At 40.2% G+C, this 19,555-nt stretch overlaps 1 protein-coding gene across 2 annotated transcripts in view; it reads right to left on the minus strand.

Annotated features, from left to right (window-relative positions):
* Positions 1–18,841, minus strand: part of GSG1L (GSG1 like) — a 355,659-nt gene extending 336,818 nt beyond the window's left edge. The window contains exon 1 of one of the 2 annotated variants that reach the window (XM_073542778.1): positions 18,246–18,841. In XM_073542778.1, the coding sequence (XP_073398879.1) occupies positions 18,246–18,549 (304 nt within the window). In that variant the 5' untranslated portion in view covers positions 18,550–18,841. The remainder of the gene's footprint in view (positions 1–18,245) is intronic. The other variant, XM_073542777.1, reaches the window with a different exon arrangement.
* Positions 18,842–19,555: the final 714 nt, after the last annotated feature.

A 19,555-nucleotide genomic window follows, 5' to 3' on the forward strand; every position in this document is an offset into this window, starting at 1 on the left:
GCTTCTTTTTCTCTTGTGCTTTAAGTGAGGTTTGAAAAAGACCTGACATAGGGTCGAAACGTTACCTCAACGCACTATTCCCCTGTGGTGTCTTCAATAAAAAAATTTTTGCATTGAAAATCAAAATTTCCCAGAGTGCAGCTGTTTTCTCTTCACTGAATGGCACAATATGGTGCTTAGAAAGGTGCTGTGACTGGGAAGCACTGTGGCACTAGACTTAGCCACTACAAGGCGCTGACTCTGACTCTAATAGCCCTATAACATGCGTATCCAAGGGAGGGGAGTCATAATGAGCCAGTCACCAGAAACATGCATCCATCATCACTCACACAAAACTTAATAAGAGTCTATACTAGCGCATGGCCGTGTGGCCATGCGGCTCTTTTATAGCAGCATCCTTTCGGGACCTTCTTGACTCCCATGATGGTCCAATCCAAGCTGGAGAAGGACCTGAGCATGTGACCTCCGATCTCCAATGAGAGAACCGAAAGGACGACTTAGTCCCTGGAGTAGATCGCATGCATTGCTATAGCTAGACCAGAGGTGGAAGCAGCAGCCAAGCCTACAGAGCTGGTCTGAGCAGAGCGCCTGGATCGATGAGTCTGCTGAGCAGCCTCCTGTGTGGCCAGAGAGAAATGGGAGACCTCTGAATGCAAGGCTTGGGATTCCAGCTGTGCAGCGACCGGAACCCAATGCCTAACATTTATATTGTTTAGTTTTTTTTAATGCAAATATTGATTTTATTACAGTATATTGATTTTTTTATCATTATTTTTTATTATATTTTAATATTTTTAATATTATTTAATTTTTATTTTATTTCATTCTTATTTTTACACTGTCCCACTATGGGACACTCATTTTGTGCCGGCTGATCCCTTACATGGCAAGCAGATTTGCATGCCATATAAGCTGTCAGTGCTGCACTCTGTGCACACTGACCTCAGAGACTTCCTGATATGCACTGCACATGACAGTAAGTCTCTGAGCTCTGGTAACCCGGATGTCGTCATGATGACATTGGGTTACCATGGGAGCGATCGGGACCCCGCGTCATGCTGTGGGGACTCCGATCCAAAGGCAGAGGGGCTGTCAGAGTTGACAGCCTCTCTGCCTGCTCCCGGAATGTTGCGATCATGTTTGATCGCAGTGTACCGAGGGTTAAAGTTCCGGAAGCAGTCCGTGACTGCTCCTGGCACTTAATGCTGTGTGTCAGCTGTGAGAATCAGCTGACACCCGGCTGCGATCAGCCGCACTCCCCCCGTGAGCGCGACTGATCGCAATGACGTACTATCCCGTCCATGGTCATACGGGCCCGGGTCACCTGACGGGATAGTACGTCATATGTCGGAAAGAGGTTAAAACATTTGATTTTCTTTTCCACCCCTAAAATAATAAAAAATCTGGACATGTTAGTTATCGCCATAATCATACTGATGAGGAGAACGATATCATCAGGTCATTTTAACCACAAAATGTACATCGTAAAAACAATTCCTATAAAAAAATGTAAGATTTGCCTTTTTTATCACAATTTATCCCCACTTGGAATTTGTTTCCTGTTTTCCAGTTCAGTATGATTTAAAATGAATGGTGTCACTGAAAAAATGCAACTCATCCTGCAAAAAACAAGCCATCATATGTCTATGTCGACATAAAAATAAAAAAGGTTATGGCTCTGTGAAGAAAATGAGGAAAAAACAAAAACAGAAATTGGACCAAATGGCGTTGCAGACTAATTGGACAGACGGGTCTCCGGTTGCTTCACCCCCCTGCTGGCCTGGAGTGAGAGGCCTTTGCCTTTATGTGCGTATAGGTCTTGTCTTCAACTCTGCTTTTATTTATCTGTTTTATCTACTATATCATGGTGTGCATGATGCACCTTCTGTAGACAGAAGACGTTTGATTTGTATTGAATTTTTCAGATTTAGAAGCATTTTTTTTACAAGTTCACCTTAAACTTAATTGATAGCTTGCTTCCATTCGCTCCTAATTTAATTTAGTTATTTTATTTTCTGATATCACAATGTTTGGACCCTATGATGCATGTTTTTACTATCTGACTTTTATATATGTATTATTATTTCCAGTGCTGATGAAGACTTGTGATTGAGATCGAAACGTCTTATATAGATTCTGAATTGTACAACACTGAATACAATTATCCTAACATTTCTATTTATCGCGTATCAAGTTTTCATATTGCATTGTATCAAGGGATAGGATCCTACTTGAGCACCACCTTTACCTGAAGCGCCGTTGTTATCCGCATAGGCAGAAAAATGTAAATCCAGGGCAGCGGGTTGGGGAATCTGCAGATGTATATCATCATCAGTCCACAAGATTTATAATTTTTGCATTTGGTAATTTATACCTCGCTAAGAACCTTGTAGGTCAATATTAATCTTTTGTGGTGACTTCAATATTTTGTCACCAAGTCTTTAGTGTGGGATAGAAGAAAGGACCATATATTAGGCATAAAAATGTTGTGAATTTCGAGCAGATTATGGAAATTGATTTACCAATATTTAATTTTTTTTAGTTTTGTTTATTCTATTTTGCTTTATCCAAAGTTTAATGTTTTCAGTGTGAGTTGAGATAAAGCCTTGAAGCCTGCTTAGAAATAGAAGAGTCTCTGTAGAGAGAAAAATAACCCATTGAAGCTGTTGAAGAGAGAAAGCATTAGAGTAAAAATATGGTAATCTGTCTCTCAATGGTCCAGAAATCCTGCTGACCAGTTATCCTGACAAAATTGTTCCAAAGTAATTTTGGTTCATTATTTTAATGGTGTTGCGTCTTTGGGGTGAAAGAGCTATGCCATGCAGCTAATGCTAGCGAATGACCTATTTTATACTCCATTCACCTATAGTGCCAGACATTTTTGCAGCATAATGAACATGCTTCAGGTTTTACAATCCATAGGATGTACTTTAGTAGTCCATATTCCTTATGGAAAATCTACGGATTAGGCGCACTGAATAAACAAAGGGACTTATCCACCTGCGGATTCACCTGTACATCTGTAGCAGAAGTCTGACTTTCAGCTTTGGATTTCTGCCTCAGGTACACACACACTAAAAGAGAACTTGACATATGTAAAATTAGCCTTCGGTTTGAACGAAACGTTTTTAAACACTACATTCATGTGAGTTTGTTTTTGTTTTGTTTTTTGTTTTTTTATATCCCCCAAATGACACTTTTTAATTGTGTTACCCCTCCCCTTTCTTTACACCAGAAACAAAAAAATATATATGTATTATGGCTTTTTTATACACTAGATCAGAACTGGGCAAAATGCGACCCATGGGGATCACATCTAGCTCTCCAGGCTGTTCCAGTCCAACCCGAGAACTGAAAACAGTGGCGCATAGGCTGCACCATGCCCTCACCCATCACCCGTTAGCTGCTGCATGATGTCACCACTTTCCGCATCCTCAGGATGCAGACAGTAGTGAATTTTTTAGTGGCGAACAGAGCCGATGGCTACTTCTTCCAGCTTGTGAGACAACGTGTGAGATGACATCACTTCTTTGTGTCTACTGTACCGATAATCAGTGCACTAGAGACAAGAATAGAGTGCTGGGGGAATGGGAGTGAGGTGAGTATGTGTGTTTTTTTCATATGTGTTTGGGAAGTATGTATGTATATAGGAAGCTACAATTGTGCTCAAAAGTTTACATACCCCGGCAGAATTTTTGTTTTCTTGTCCTTTTTTCAGAGAATATGAATGATAACACCAAAACTTTTTCCCCACTCATGGTTAGTGGTTGGGTGAAGCCATTTATTGTCAAACTACTGTGTTTTCTCTTTTTAAATCATAATGACAACCCAAAACATCCAAATGGCCCTGATCAAAAGTTCACATACCCTGGTGATTTGGGCCTGATAACATGCACAGAAGTTGACACATGGGTATAAATGGCTAATTAAGGTAACACCTGTGACCTGTGACAAATGTCAGGAAAATTGTTCGGGATGCAAATAAAAACCCACAAATAATATCAGCTGAAATTCTGGACTCTCTGAAAGCTAGCGGTGTGGCTGTTTCAAGATGCACAATAAGGAGGCACTTGAAGAAAAATAGGCTGCATGCTTTTTCAACATTTTTTCACCCATGGAAAGTGCATCTTTTTTTGTGGGGGCACTAAACTTTATCAGCATGCTCAAGAGACAAATGTACTTGATAAAAACGCAGCAAAAAAGCAGCAAAACCTGCTTTTTGTATGCATCTTCTTTATTGACAAAAATAGATGGCAAGCATACTATACCAAGTGGGTGATAAATATCCACTACCAATTTCAAAATAATATATTACACATCACCCATGGCATACATATGGACCAAATGTGGACCAAATGCAGAACAATACCAAAACAAGCCAAATCAGAACAAAGCAGTCATAAAGTCCAAAGTAATAAACTATCCAAATCTTTATCAGAATAAAAGCAAACAGAGGGTTAAAATGCGGAAGCAAAATCAGCATCCACCAACCACGTGTGATCCCGCTGTTGCACTCTGCAAGATATATATATATATATGCTACATATTTTTTTATGTATACTTTATGGCATCTGTCCAAGTATTACTAATATTGGTCATTAAATCACAAAAAATGCCCTAAATATTGATAAACCCCATCCACCTTGGGGATACTATATACCACAGAATCAACTATTCACTATTGTGATAACTGTGTAGTGAAAAAACAAGGTACCACCGAATGGTATATATAATAAAAACGTACTTTATTGATAATAATTAAAAACACATAACAAGATAAGGTGCTGAATAAATAAAGAGGGACAATGCAGCCATAGAAAATCCACTAAATTGATGCATGCCGACCACAATAGTAGCTGGTTTCACATACCCAATTAATGAACAATGAGAAAGCTAATGAGTAACAAGTAACCACAGCATCCTCTAATATAGTATACATAAGCCAAACTGGCATATAAATGTGCAGGACTACGTAGCCACTTCTCCCCAAATTCACAATTACGCATGCACATGTGATGCTGTATCAATAAATGATGTAAAAATGTGAACATACCAGCGGCAGGTAAGTGGAGATCCCCGGAAGTCCCTCTGCCCCGACGCGCATTTCTCACAGCTTCTTCGGGAGGCCTATGTTCACATGCATTTTGGTGGTCGGTATGCATCAATTTAGTGGATTTCCTATGGCTGCATTTTCCCTCTTATTATCACAATAGTGAATAATATTGAATATGCAGCATTGTCTGCCATATGGGATCTTGTCCTGTTACAACATGGACATTGTAGGATGAACTATGTTTGGTGTGCATTATAAATCTTATTGTTGTGGGTCTTCTAGCCTTTTGCCTGGATGCTGATTTTGATTCCACATTTTAACCCTCTGTTTGCCTTTGTTCTGATAATATTTAATAAAGATTTGGATAGTTTATTTTGACTTTATGACTATTATGTTCTGAATTGACTTGTTTTGATCTTCTTTATTGAGAAGAGAGCAGGTTTTGCCTACAAAAAAAAGGCAGCAAAAATGCAACGTGTGAACATAGCCTAAAAGCCAGTGCACACGTTGTAGATTTGACACTTTTTTTCTGTGCAGATTTGTCACAAAACTTGAAAGGTTTCCTGATGCTGGCAAAGTGAATGAGAATCCTGAAGTCTCATGCACACACTACTTATTTCTGACTTGCAGATTTGGTGCAGAGTTAAATCTGCAGTATGTCAATTCTTTCAGCGTTTTTGCTGCCGGTTTAACTAACACTAATGAAAAAACCAAGGACAGAAACATAATGATTGAATACCCTGCACTAAATAAATAAATAGCATAGTGCATGAAAATAATATGCAGTATTTAGTTACCATGTTTTTTGACAAACAAAATGCGAAGGCAATCCCGCCTCATCGAGGCGACCATAATTGGGACAGTCCTAACTCTAAGGGCAGAGACACACTGGCAAATTTTTCGTCCGAGAATCGGATCGTAAAATTTGCCCTGGCCGGGACCTCTCCTGACCTGAACTTGACAGCTGCATAGTAATCCTTCACGCTGTCATGCTCAGGTCAGGAGAAATGCCGGCCAGGGCAAGTTTTACGATCCGATTCTCGGACGAAAAATTCGCCAGTGTGTCTCTGCCCTAATACTAAAAACCTTACCGTTTGTCAAGTGACATGCATGTAGATAAGGTTGTATGCACACAGTTTATATCCCAGTTCATAAATTTGGTTATTTTTTACTCATACTAATGAGTAGGGAAAATCTGCACCAATTTTTTTAAAAATGCATAAAAAATAAGGCAAAAATGTGTGTATTATACGCTGTGTTTTTTCTGCCAAGAGATTCAGAAATGGTGCAGAAATTTTGGCACCAACTACCTAATGTGTGCACATATCCGTAGTTTTCTAATTTCCTCTACTGGTAGTTAAAGTGATATAAACATGTGTATATTCTCTAGCCAGACTTTTTTTTGATCCCCAGAACTAGTCCTCATTATTTCAGTGATTATAATTTCTTTAACTTTTACATCCACGTAATTCTATGATGTATTTTGTTTCATACCATTTTAAGACATTTAAACATTTTATATTGATTATCCTGTGAGGAAAACCGTAAAGAACTTTATCTTTTAACCCCTTGGCAAAGGCCACTGTATCTGTAATAAAATAGATTATAAGGTATTGCTGCATCTAAAATATCTGAAACTAACAAGTTATCGCTTGCTGATCCTCATAAAAAAAGAGAAAAAACTGTACTATAATTGCTGTCTTTGGTCACCTCTCCTGAGAAAAAAGGGAATAAATGTAATAAAAAACACTATAAAAAATGTTCTGAATGTTTGAAAATCCACAAAAGGCGTTTCAAAGGTCCAGCTGAGCTGAGCTACAGAGGTTATTTCTGTATCTAGTATAACTATCATTATGTTTGACCATTTTTTGAAATAAATATACATTTTTTTTGCAAACGCATACCACTTGTTTATACGCTTCAAAGAGTAACCTTTGAATAACTTTTATGGAGTTTTCAAAGAATGGTTCATCAGTTGCCAAGATTAACAACCTTCATATGCTCCCCCATGTTATATAATGAAATTACAGTAAATGCTGAGCAAAACAACCTAATAGTAGATGAATTACACTGAAGACTTGTTGTCTCCAAAATGGGCTTTCTTTTTATTTTTCCATTGTATTGGCAGCTCAGGTGATCTGCAAAAGTGACATGGAGCCTAAAAACCGACCAGAACGATGACTGGTCTGCAAACAATTAGAGAAAACTGAGAGGAGACTTAATAGCTGTCTACAAATATATGAAGAGATGTCCCAGTGTAGAGGGATCATCCTTATCCTCATTTGCTCATGGAGACACAAGAAGCAATGGAATGAAACTGAAATTGAGAAGATACGGATTAGATATTAGAAAAATGCTTTTTGAAAGTGAGGATGATCAATGAGTGGAACAGGCTGCCACAAGAGCTGGTGAGTTCTCTTTCAATGGAAGTCTTCAAACCGAGGCTGGACCGACATCTGTCTGAGATGATTTAGTGAATCCTGCATTGAGCAAAGGGGTTGATCATGATGACCCTGGAGGTCCCTTCCAACTCTAACATTCTATGATTCTAGGAAAGCCAAAATTCGAGCTCCAAAAGCCAAAAGATGGCCATTCCTTTCACAGTTTAGCCCAAGCAGCACTTTATACCATATATATGACATTGCACCCACATAACAAGTGAAGAGGTGTATGTCTCCGATACCACCATCTGGGCACAAAATATTAGGTGCAGAAATGACATATCTGTAGAAGTATTGGTGATTTTACTTTGCACCATCCACAGTGCATTAAGTCATGAATAAACATCTATAGGGTCAAAATGCTTATTAATTTCACCTCTTGTTAATTGCCTTGATGTGTTTATTTTCCACAATAGGGTCTTTTTATGTGTTTATACAGTATGTGTCCTTTTATAATTTTTCCAGCTCACTATTGAAGTTCTGTAGTTGTCAAACAATACTGTGTAAATCACTAAGTAAAGTCGAAAAAGAGTATAGTGTCTTTTTTCTTCTTGGGCAAAAGATTAGAGCAAACTCCAGTCCTCACTGCCCCCAACAGATCTTGTTTTCAAGATTTCCTTAGTATTGCAGGTGATAGTTATTATCAAGGCATTAGAAACTGTCTCAGCTGTGCAATATTAAGAAAATATTAAAAACATGATCTGTTGGGGGCTGTGAGGACTGGAGTGTGGGAAAAACTGGATAAGAGCAACATGCAAGGTGCTTCTAGAATCAGAAAGAGGAAGTTCAACAAAACATTAGAGAACTGTATTTTTATAAAATGGCAGAAACTGGGCACAACACATAGGTGCTCAAGTGACTAACTTGGTGCCATCAGATTCAAACTGAGTTTTTTTTTTTAAATGAAAACGAAAAATGTCTGACTGCATACTGTGCCCTGAGAAAACACACTCAAAGTCAATATATATACAGTACATATATCTACATATAAATAAGTGTACTATATACATATACAATACTTTCAAAACATATTCGTACCCTGTGAACTTTTCCACATTGTTTCAAGTTATATCCACAAACCTATATATGTCATGGTTTGAACAGGGTTCTTGCCCTGCACTCACAGGGTTAAGTGTTCGTGGCCTCTTTCTGGATCTGGGAGGGGTATTTATACTCACTCTTTACCAGGGTTCTCTGCCAGCTATACTGTTGTTCCGGCCGTGTGTCTGACCCCTGGTGTGCGTGTATTCTGCGTTGCTTGTTTGCTTCCCGTGTATGACCCGGTCTGTTCCCTCACTCTGTACTCCATCTCTCGTTTTGGTACTATTGTCTTTTCTAGTTCTGACCTCCTGGCTTGGCTATCGTTACTCCGTTACAGTTTGTCCCTATTGTACCGTCTATTGCCCATTCTGGTTTTCTGATCTATTGCTACGTCCTGACTATCCGTTCTGTCTAACCATTTGGTACTGTATTGCTATCTTGTGCTTTGACCCCGGCTTCATCTGGTTTCTGTCTCTGTCTATGCCCCTTGGTAACATTGTCCTGTAGTTACCTTTCTAGGAGTTTCCCTGCAGCTCCTAGCTCTGTGGAGCTTAGGCCACGCCCCCAGCAGTCATGTGCTTCAGGTCCTGATACTCTGAAGCACGCATCATCACCGCTGCTGCCCCGCTCCACAGGTATCTTTGAGCACTGTTTTTGTACTCAGGACACAGGCACTGGCTCAGTGAGCAAGTGCAGTGCGGGGTTCCTGACAATATATAGTTTACTTAAATTTTATGTGATATATCAACACAAAGTAACAAGTATTTGTGAAGTATAAAGGAAATTATACATAGTTTTCTAAATATTTTAAAAATATAAATCTGAAAATCGTGATGTGCATTTATATTCAAACCCCAGTAGTCTGATACCTTTAGATAAAATCCTGAGTGACCAATTGCCTCCAGAAGACACATAATTAGTAAATTGAATCCACCTGTGTGCAATTTATTCTCAGTATAAATACAGCTGTTCTGTGAAGGCCTCAGAGGTTTGCTAGAGAACACTAGGGATCAAACAGCTTCATGAAATTCAAGGAACACACTAGACAGGTCAAGGTTAAAGTTGTGGAGAAGAGTAAATCAGGGTTAGGTTACAAAAAATAGCAAAGAGTAAATCAGGGTTAGGTTACAAAAAATAGCCCACGCTCTGAACATCTCACAGAGCACTGTTTAATCCATCATCCAAAAATTGAAGGAGTATGGCACAACTGCAAACCTACCCAGATATGGCCAACCACCTAAACTGACATCCCAAGCGAGCAGAGAACTAATTAGAGAAGCAGTCAAGGTGCTTCAGAGATCCACAGCTCAGGTGGGAGAATCTGTCCACATGATAACTATTAGGCTTATATGCCACAAACCTGGCTTTTATGGAAGAGTGACAAGAAGAAAGCCATTTTTAAAGCAAGCCATAAGAAGTCCCATTTGAAGTTTGCAAAAAGTCATGTAGGCGACAAAGAGAGCATGTGGAAGAAGGTGCTTTGGTCATATGAGACTAATATTAATAATCTTTATTTATATACATATTCCGCAGCGCTTTACTGTTTAACAGTTTTAGAACACAAATCTTAAGTAACAACGTTAACAATACAATAATTAAAGCAAAATTAGACAACCCTGCTCGTGAGCGCTTATAATCTACAATGAGGTAGGGGAGATACAAAGTACAGGTGTGTATTTACAATGATGTATTTACAATGATGGTCTAGCCATCTTGAGGGAGTGGGGGATAGTGAAAGGGCTACACATGCACACTTCCACATAAAATGACTTTGATTAGTGAATGTGATAGGCCGCTCTGAGCAAATGTGTTTTGAGGGAGCACCTAAAACTATGCAAATTGTGGATAGTCCTAATTTCTTGGGGTAGAGCATTTCAGAGGATTGGCGCAGCACAGGAGAAGTCTTGAAGTCGGGAGTGGGAGGTATGGATTAGTGCAGAGGTTAGTCGAAAGTCGTTTGCAGAGCGCAGTGGTTGGTTAGGCCAATAGACAGAAATGAGGGAGGAGATGTAGGGGGGTGCTGCACTGTGGAGAGCTTTGTGGGTGAGAACAAGTACTTTGAATTGGATCCTATAATGAATGGGCAGCCAATGTAAAGATTGTCAAAGAGCGGACACGTCTAAGTACCGATTAGCCAGATGGATGACCATGGCTGCTGCATTAAGTATGGACTGGAGAAGGGATAGTTGAGTAACGGGGAGGCCAATTAATAGAGCATTGCAGTAGTCCAGGCAGGAGTGGATCAAGGCGACAGTAAGGGTTTTTGTTGTTTCCATGGAGAGAAAAGGGCGGATTCTAGAGATGTTCTTTAGGTGTAAGCGGCAAGAGTGGGCAAGAGATTGTATATGGGATATGAAGGAGAAATTGGTGTCAAACATAATACCCAGACAGTGTGCCTGCTGCTGGGGTGTTATTATGGTGCCACCCACGGAGAGGGAAATGTCAGGTTTAGGGAGGTTAGTAGACGGCGGGAGCAGAAGAAGTTCAGTTTTGGAGAGGTTGAGTGTCAGATAGAACTTTTTGGCTAAATAAAAAACGCTTCATAAGATGAAAAACTGACAAGGCTTTTAAACAGCTTCCTGTTGTGAGAGAAAAGGTAAATGCTGATTGTATTCTAATTTCTGGTCTTTTCCCACATGGACCACAGAGATTGGTGCAGGATGTGGGATAAATGAAGAGCTGTCTGTAAGCATAGTCCATCATGAACATTCTTCAACTACCATTATGAAAGTATGGTGAGAGACCAGTACCCTACTGGTTCTAACACATTTTATTTCACCATTGATGCAATATGGATATGCAAATGTTCATATAGAACTCTACTCATCTCACTTATTCACCATAAGTGACCTGATCTTGATTAATCCCAAGAATGTTGAATGAGAATAGTCATTTTGCACTTTTTACCAAACTTTCCCATAGATGGTATAAACAAATAAATTCATTTATGATCCTTGGAATATTTACTACAAAAAAGGCAGAATATATGGGTCTACATGCTATTGCTCTAGTTGTATAATTAAGTGTTGCTTTATATTTGATATATGCTTTTTCATGCTTGTACAATTTTTTCACTTAATTGTGGTATTGTTTGTCGTTTATTGTTTTTGGCTTTGAGGCACTTGCACTCTATGTATCAAGTATCATTTCTTATCTAATATTTGTGATTTATTCTGTATTTGTAACTTCTTCTATGGACTTCTTTTGAAGCCACGATTAACATATTTGGTCAGACTTTATTTAGGAGCCGTAATAGACTTTTTTTCTTTCCTGATTTTATGTGGCATTTAGGTGTCGCTTCCTGTTGTATTTTTTGTTTTTTGTTAGTATTGTATTCATTTTGAATTTTGTGATTCAGTTTTGTAATAATAAAAATTAATGTGCATTTTACATAGCTCAGGTGTCCATTCCTTTTTCGGGTTTGTTGTATTTGATATGTAAATCTTGGCGCATGCGTCACCATCAGAGTAAAGCCCCCGTTACACATAGCGATATCGCTAGCAATATCGCTGTAACGTCACCGATTTTGTGACGTAGCAGTGATATTGCTAGCGATATCGCTATGTGTGATACTTATCTCCGACCGACTCCCCCGCTGCTCATCGCTGGTCGTGCGAGAACGTCCTGGAACATTTCTCGTCGGGTGCTTCCTGCTGAGCTTCCTGTGGCGCCAACAAGCGACGTGTGGATGCGGGCGGGAGGACATCAGGATCGCCGCGTCTGACAGGTAAGTAATGATCTCCGACCCCAGAGATGTCGCTGGTGAGATCTGCCTGTGTGGCAGCTCACTAGCGACCACTTAGCGATGCACCAGCGATCCATATCGTTGTCGGGATCGCTGGTGCATAGCTAAGTGTAACGGTACCCTAACAGAACTACATTAATTCACCATCAATATATTACTATGGAAAAGTTCACTATCTGTGATTCATGCACATGCATATGCTAAATAACAATTAGGGCAATGAAGTGTTAGAGTAGACTACTTAGAAATGGGGAAGAGTCAGACAGCCATATAACTTGGATGAGGATTGCTTTGCAATGCTCGTACTGGCCGTCCGCCAATGGTCTGTCTGAGGATTGCGTTGTAATCTTCATGCAAGTTATACGGCCATCTGACTCTTCCCATTCTCTACTTCTTGATCTACATTATCATTATCGCTTAACGTTTTCATACTTTACAAAAGTCCATTGTGGTGGGATAGGTTTGCTATCCTAGTAGCCATGTGATTGGCATGACTGTCATTTGGATCCGTAGTCTATAGGTTTTTTGATGTTTTTAAAACGCAAAGCATATCCTACCTACGCCAAGTGGAAGACAACAAAACTGCAATGTGACAGATATTCCATCATGTCATTGAAGTATAACTATATTGAGGAATGTTACCACACCAGTCACATTTTAACTTGGACTTGAAGAGGTTTTACCCCTTTGCAACCTTTTTTTTGCTCTATTACGTTGATGTAATAAATAGCAACTTTAGGAGACAGACTTAATTAAAACTATCAGAGAGTATTGTTTGCACAACTCGTGTGTAGACCTACTGTATATGTCTCCATGGTAACAGACTACAAAGAAACCTATGCAGTCTGATCCTGCAGTCATATCGGCATTCATTTTTCTGTTTCTAGTCTGTTGCCATGGAGATCTATAGGGCACAAGAGCTGTAGGCACAAAATTGTAGGAATATTTTTAAAAAATTTACAAATATACTTCATTTTTCATACTAGGTGCAATGCAAAATATCATTGTGAAAAAAATGTTCATCCTTTTACGTACGCCAGTCACTATTTTACATACTGACAAATAGTTCCATTTTTAGCACTTTTGTCTCCTTTCATGTATTTTTTTTCGTATTTTTATGTCTCATCATTTCTTCTAGTGAACATATGAATAAAACTTGGCACTCAACTTAACGAGGGAATCCACAGAAGATTTTTATTGCAGTCTGTCCACAAATTGAAAAAAGACGTTTCGGCCCCACATGGACCTTCGTCAGTCCAACTGAAAAAGATGAGGATGAAAGAGAGGTAAGTATGTAATAAGTTGTAGCTGCAAGCCTGGTGGATGCCGCATTGGGGCAAGCAGTACCCCATAGAATATATGACTCCTTTTAGGACCCTATATTGGGCCTTTGCTGGACTTGACCCATTGATCACCTTTACAGGCTTGCAGCTGCAACCTATTACCTAAGAGATCTTTTTGCTAAACTGAGAATTTCAACCATTGATATTGGATTTATCTGAGCTGCAAGTGACTAGTAAGGTCTAGTACTGTTGGAGGAATACAGTAAATTATTAGGGCACATATCAATACTTCTATAATGGATGATTTTTTTCAGTAGACATTAAGGGGCATTTCATAGATCAGTCACAATGGAGAGTGGCAGGAAAGTGGCCATGGTTAACGATGCACATTGCACCAACATTTTCGCAAAAAAATAAAATAGAAGAAGACTCAAACTTAACTAAACAAGAGATGATATTAATTTCGACGAAAGCATCCAACAATGTGCTACATTTCACAATCAGCCCGAGCCACTGTGGATAAGTGAGGAATCTCAGATCTGGAAGAAGGAATGAAAATCCCTCAAACAAAGAATTGAAAGACTCTTGTCTGGCTACATAAAGGGTTTACAGGCTGTGATACTTTCCAAAGAGGGTGCTACTAGGTACTAACCATGCACGGTGACTAAACTTTCACATTGGACCATTTTCCTGTTTGTAATTTTTAAATGTAAAAAATTACCTAAAATACAAAGGAAATGTGTCATCTTTAATTTTAGGTCTTTTAAAGATCATTTCATCTTCAACTTGCTTAACTGTTCACAATAACAGTAATTTTGACCAGGGATGTCCAAACTTTCACATGACACTCACTCTATCTATCTATCTATCTATCTATCTATCTTAGGTTAAAACTAAACTTGTCTCCTACAACATATCACTATATACTATATACTGTACATATTTTTTTATTTTAGTTTTAAGTAAGTATCTAATCATTGGGTACTCAAATAAGTACATTGTGGATGAAAAAAGGGAAGGAATGGGGGACACAGCCTAGCTAATTTTATCCTTCTTATCCCAATAGTGTGATCTTAATAACTAATGACTAATGCTCTCCCACCAATGAAGGCACAACCCCTATGAATACATACTGCAAATATATATATACTAGATTATGGCCCGATGCTATCGCATCGGGAGGATGCGATAGCATCACACCTCTTGCCATGTTATCCCTCAACACACACTCCTCTCACCTTTCACCATCTCCACTCACTCTTTCACTCCACATACGACCCCTTCTCTCACTCCGTCTCTCATACTCATGCCGTCATCGCCGCTGCTCCACGATCCCCGACATCTTCTTCCGCCGGTGCCATCCTGGATCCAGACGTTGTCCACGCCGGCGACATGTTCTTGCGGCGACGCCATCTTGAGTATCCTGAAATCCCGCGATACTCAAGATGGCGTCGCCGGAAGAACATGTGGCCGGCGTGGACGACGTCAGGATCCAAAATGGCGTCGGCGAAATCTCGCGAGTTTTCGCCGACGCCATTTTGGATCCCGACGTCGTCCTCGCCGGCGACATGTTCTTGCGGCGACGCCATCTTGAGTATCGCGGGATTTCGCCAATCCAAAATAGCGTCGCCGCAGGAACATGTCGCCGTCGTGGAGGACGTCTGGATCCAGGATGGCGCCGGCGGAAGATGTCAGGGATCGTGGATCAGCGGCGATGACGGCGTGAGTATGAGAGACAGAGTGAGAGAAAGGGTCGTATGTGGAGTGATAGAGTGAGTGGACGTGAGTGGAGATGGAGAAAGGTGAGAGGAGTGTGTGTGCTGAGGAGGAGTGGTGTGTTGAGGGTTAACATGGAAAGAGGTGTGCGGTGACGTCACCGGTTACAACTGGACGGAAGTTGTTACAACCGGAAGCTGCTTAGGGCATTTATTATTATAGATATACAGTATATATATACTAGATTATGGCCCGATGCTATCGCATCGGGAGGATGCGATAGCATCACACCTCTTGCCATGTTAACCCTCAACACACACACTCCTCAACACACACTCCTCTCACCTTTCACCATCTCCACTCACGTCCACTCACTCCTTCACTCCACATATGACCCCTTCTCTCACTCCGTCTCTCATACTCACGCCGTCATCGCCGCTGCTCCATGATCCCCGACATCTTCTTCCGCCGGCGCCATCCTGGATCCAGACGTCCTTCCACGCCGGCGACATGTTCTTGCGGCGACGCCATCTTGAGTATCGTGAAATCCCGTGATACTCAAGATGGCGTCGCCGCAAGAGCATGTCACCAGCGTGGATGCCGTCGGGATCCAAAATGGCGTCGGCGAAATCTCGCGAGTTTTCGCTGACGCCATTTTGGATCCCGACGTCGTCCTCACCGGCGACATGTTCTTGCGGCGACGCCATCTTTAGTATCATGGGATTTTGCCAATCCAAAATGTATCGCAAGATTTTGCCGACGCCATTTTGGATCCCGACGGCATCCACGTTGGCGACATGCTCTTGCGGCGACACCATCTTGAGTATCGCGAGATTTCACGATACTCAAGATGGCGTCGCAGCAAGAACATGTCGCCGGCGTGGAGGACGTCTGGATCCAGGATGGCGCCGGCGGAAGATGTTGGGGATCGGGGATCAGCGGTGATGACGGCGTGAGTATGAGAGACGGAGTGAGAGAAGGGGTCGTATGTGGAGTGAAAGAGTGAGTGGACGTGAGTGGAGATGGTGAAAGGTGAGAGGAGTGTGTGTTGAGGAGTGTGTGTGTTGAGGAGAAGTGGTGTGTTGAGGGTTAACATGGAAAGAGGTGTGCGGTGACGTCACCGGTTACAACTGGGCGGAAGTTGTTACAACCGGAAGCTGCTTAGGGCATTTATTATTATAGATATACATATATATATATATATACAGTATATATATATATATAATGTTGTCATATGTTCATATGTAGGACCTCACCCCTCTATATGTATGTATATATATATATATAGTATATATATATATATATATATATATATATATTTATGGGGGTTAGGTCCTACATACGAACGTATGATGACTCTAGACAGGCCTTGCTACTCACAATAGCATCTTAGCACCTTCTTCAGGACTCTTCATCATTACTTTATGGTACATAGGAGCTCTTCTGTTTTATATCAGGAGGACTTTCTTTTACTATTTTACACTTTTTTGGGCTTTGGCATTTAATAAAGAATATGTCAATTAGATTAAAATCATGGTGCCCCTGTTGAATGTCCTCCTTATATGTTTATTTCTTCTACTTGGACTTTGAGCATCGCCAAGGCTGTCCCTCATAATCGTGTACTTATTCTATTACGAGGCGGTGTCCATGTCCCTCCTCTCTGACATCTGTACGGGCTGTACAGAGAAAACTACTATATATTATATATGCATTTCACCTTACATATGTTGACTAACATCTGTTAACAGGTGAAGAATTGTCTTCATAGACATGGTTTGCCAGGCTGTGGCTTAGCCAATGCCAGCTATGTATCTTTTTTTGACATTTTGGTTCGTATCTGTTTTAATAATTTTTAAAATCCCATAAAAGACATGAAGCATATGAAACCTGGCCAGCCGGAAGACAGAATGCACCGCAGGTGTCAATGTTACTTTCAAGACCAGGCCAGAAAAGTGTGCCCCAGCTGTCTTTTCCGCTTGAGGTCCTGCACTCATTACCAATGCAGTCTCCTGCCATAGCATATCAGTAAGTAGAATAAACAACATTTAAAGGGACACTAATCAATTTAGGAAAAAAATAGATGGCATAGTTAGCAAGCTCCTGAAACAATGTGGTATGGAAACTTTGGGAGGGCTTAAACCTTAAGAGGCCACCACTTGCATGGGTGAGATCAGGTTGTTGGGTTTCCATTACAAATAGAGGAGTTGAGGGAAGGTTTGGCAGCTACTTACATGAATATACTGAAAGTCCCTGCTCATTACATGAAAATGCAATCCCTAAGATTCACACCATGCTGAAATTACATTTAAAGTCTGCAGATTACAGTATGTTGAGATTTAATAAGTCGATGATGAGCTTTCTGGCAGAAATCAACCACTTTGAATTGGCAAACTTTATTTTTTTTTTAAGAAGAATAATTAAATTGGTCTGTATATGAAATATAACTCTGAGCCACTTTAATGCAATTACATTTGTGGACCCTAATTATAATTTATAGCTTTTCAGCTTCTGGAAATATAGCTGAAATCAACCAAAATAAAATCTGCGTGCACTCAACTTCCTTTTTAGACATTTCACATTGTTGCTGAATTATTATATATAGCTTGGATAATTGGAGCTCATTTTCTCCATTTTCTAGAAAACAGAAAAGCTGATTTTGCCTGATTGAATATCATTCCGATTTAATTAATCATCCATAAAAAAAAAACAACACAAAACTGTGATTGAGCAATTACTAATCATGCGGAAAACTGCAACAGGCAGTGCAGCCTTGGACTAACGAAAAATAGATATTCCCTTAATCTTTACCTTGATCTACGGCGATGAATGAAATAAATCAGACGTAAAACGTAGAGAAATGAATTGCAGCTATGACAATTCCAGTATGTGTCCTCAGAAATAATTCTGCATTGGACGATGAACGAGCAGCTTGTAGATGACAATGAAGTGAATTGATATTAACTTACCAGATCCATTAATATTTTCCTCACATGAGTACCATATCCCAGTGTGGAAGTATCTGAACAGAAATCTGTCATCCCCTGTCTCCCAGCTGTAGTGAACCACATTCGAATTGCTCTCATTATGACTGTCATCACCATTGTAGTTGATACAGTTTGTCTTCCTGCCTTTCCCACAGTTTGGCTTGGGCACCCTCTGTGTCCCCTCGCACCAGTATGTTGTAATGAAAGCCGTAGTGGAAAACAAAAGGGCTACTAAGTTCAAACACACAGCAAGCAGGGCTCTGTGCTTTCTCTTGGATTTCCTCATTATTCACCCATGCCCAAATGACATGCAGTTTGAGTACTGATGCAGAAAGCCTTTCAGTTCTGTTTCCTGTCTTCCAAACATATATGCAAATCCACTTTCGAACTAAGCGGCGATGAGGATGAAAAGAACATTTCGCCGCCGATGTGACATCGTTGGGTAGTTGCAAATATGACGCAGAAGAGCCGCCAAGAAATGAACTCCGGCTACCTGAGGATGTCACGGTGTGGATAAGATCATATGTCGTCTGCTTCTCAGGAAGCAGAGATGCTGAGTTAAAATCTGTTAACATGAGCACATGATATCGAGGGCTTCGGAAAGCCTCCAGTGGGAGACACCTGCAGGCTGATCGCTTTCATTGTCATTGTAGCCTCGTTAGAATATAAATAAAGGATGAAGTCACTCAACTCAATGCTTATTTCTCTTCTTTTTTTTCCCCCAATTCCTCATTCTGAGTAAATATTAAAAATGAATAATAACCTTTGAGGATTGATCATATTCATATGCCCTTTCTCTTATAATTTTTAAAATAATTTTAAACACCCCAAAAAAAGAAAATATAGAAGTAGGAAGCCCAGTTCGTAAATTTGCTCAATAATGTTTGTATCTACAATAATAATAATTAGGATACATTTTAACATCTCAATTATTTATTGAAAGGGGGTTATCCAATTCTAGAACGTTATCAGATATTATAGACAGCTCTTCATTCTATTTCTGTAAGACGTTAACACCCCATTTCAAAATCAGAGCTGACGGGTTTGCCGAGACTCAGTTAACCAGGGAATAGGAGAGAAGTTTAATATGACATATCAGAAGATTCGGAAACTGGATAATCCCGCTCGTATGTCCGTACATGTCACAGAGGTAATTAAAGGAATTGGGAAGAAGGACTGATGGAAGGACAGACAGGAAGTAAATATGACAGAGAAAATGGGTTTCTCTTGAAGATAGCAGTAGCAAACTGTCAGTTCAACGGGGGCTTCCAAAGGCAGTCATTGCGTTGGCT

The sequence above is a fragment of the Dendrobates tinctorius genome, unplaced genomic scaffold (assembly GCF_039654945.1).
Source record: "Dendrobates tinctorius isolate UK_male_01 unplaced genomic scaffold, ASM3965494v1 ptg000129l, whole genome shotgun sequence".
NCBI classification, from domain to species: Eukaryota; Metazoa; Chordata; class Amphibia; order Anura; family Dendrobatidae; genus Dendrobates; species Dendrobates tinctorius.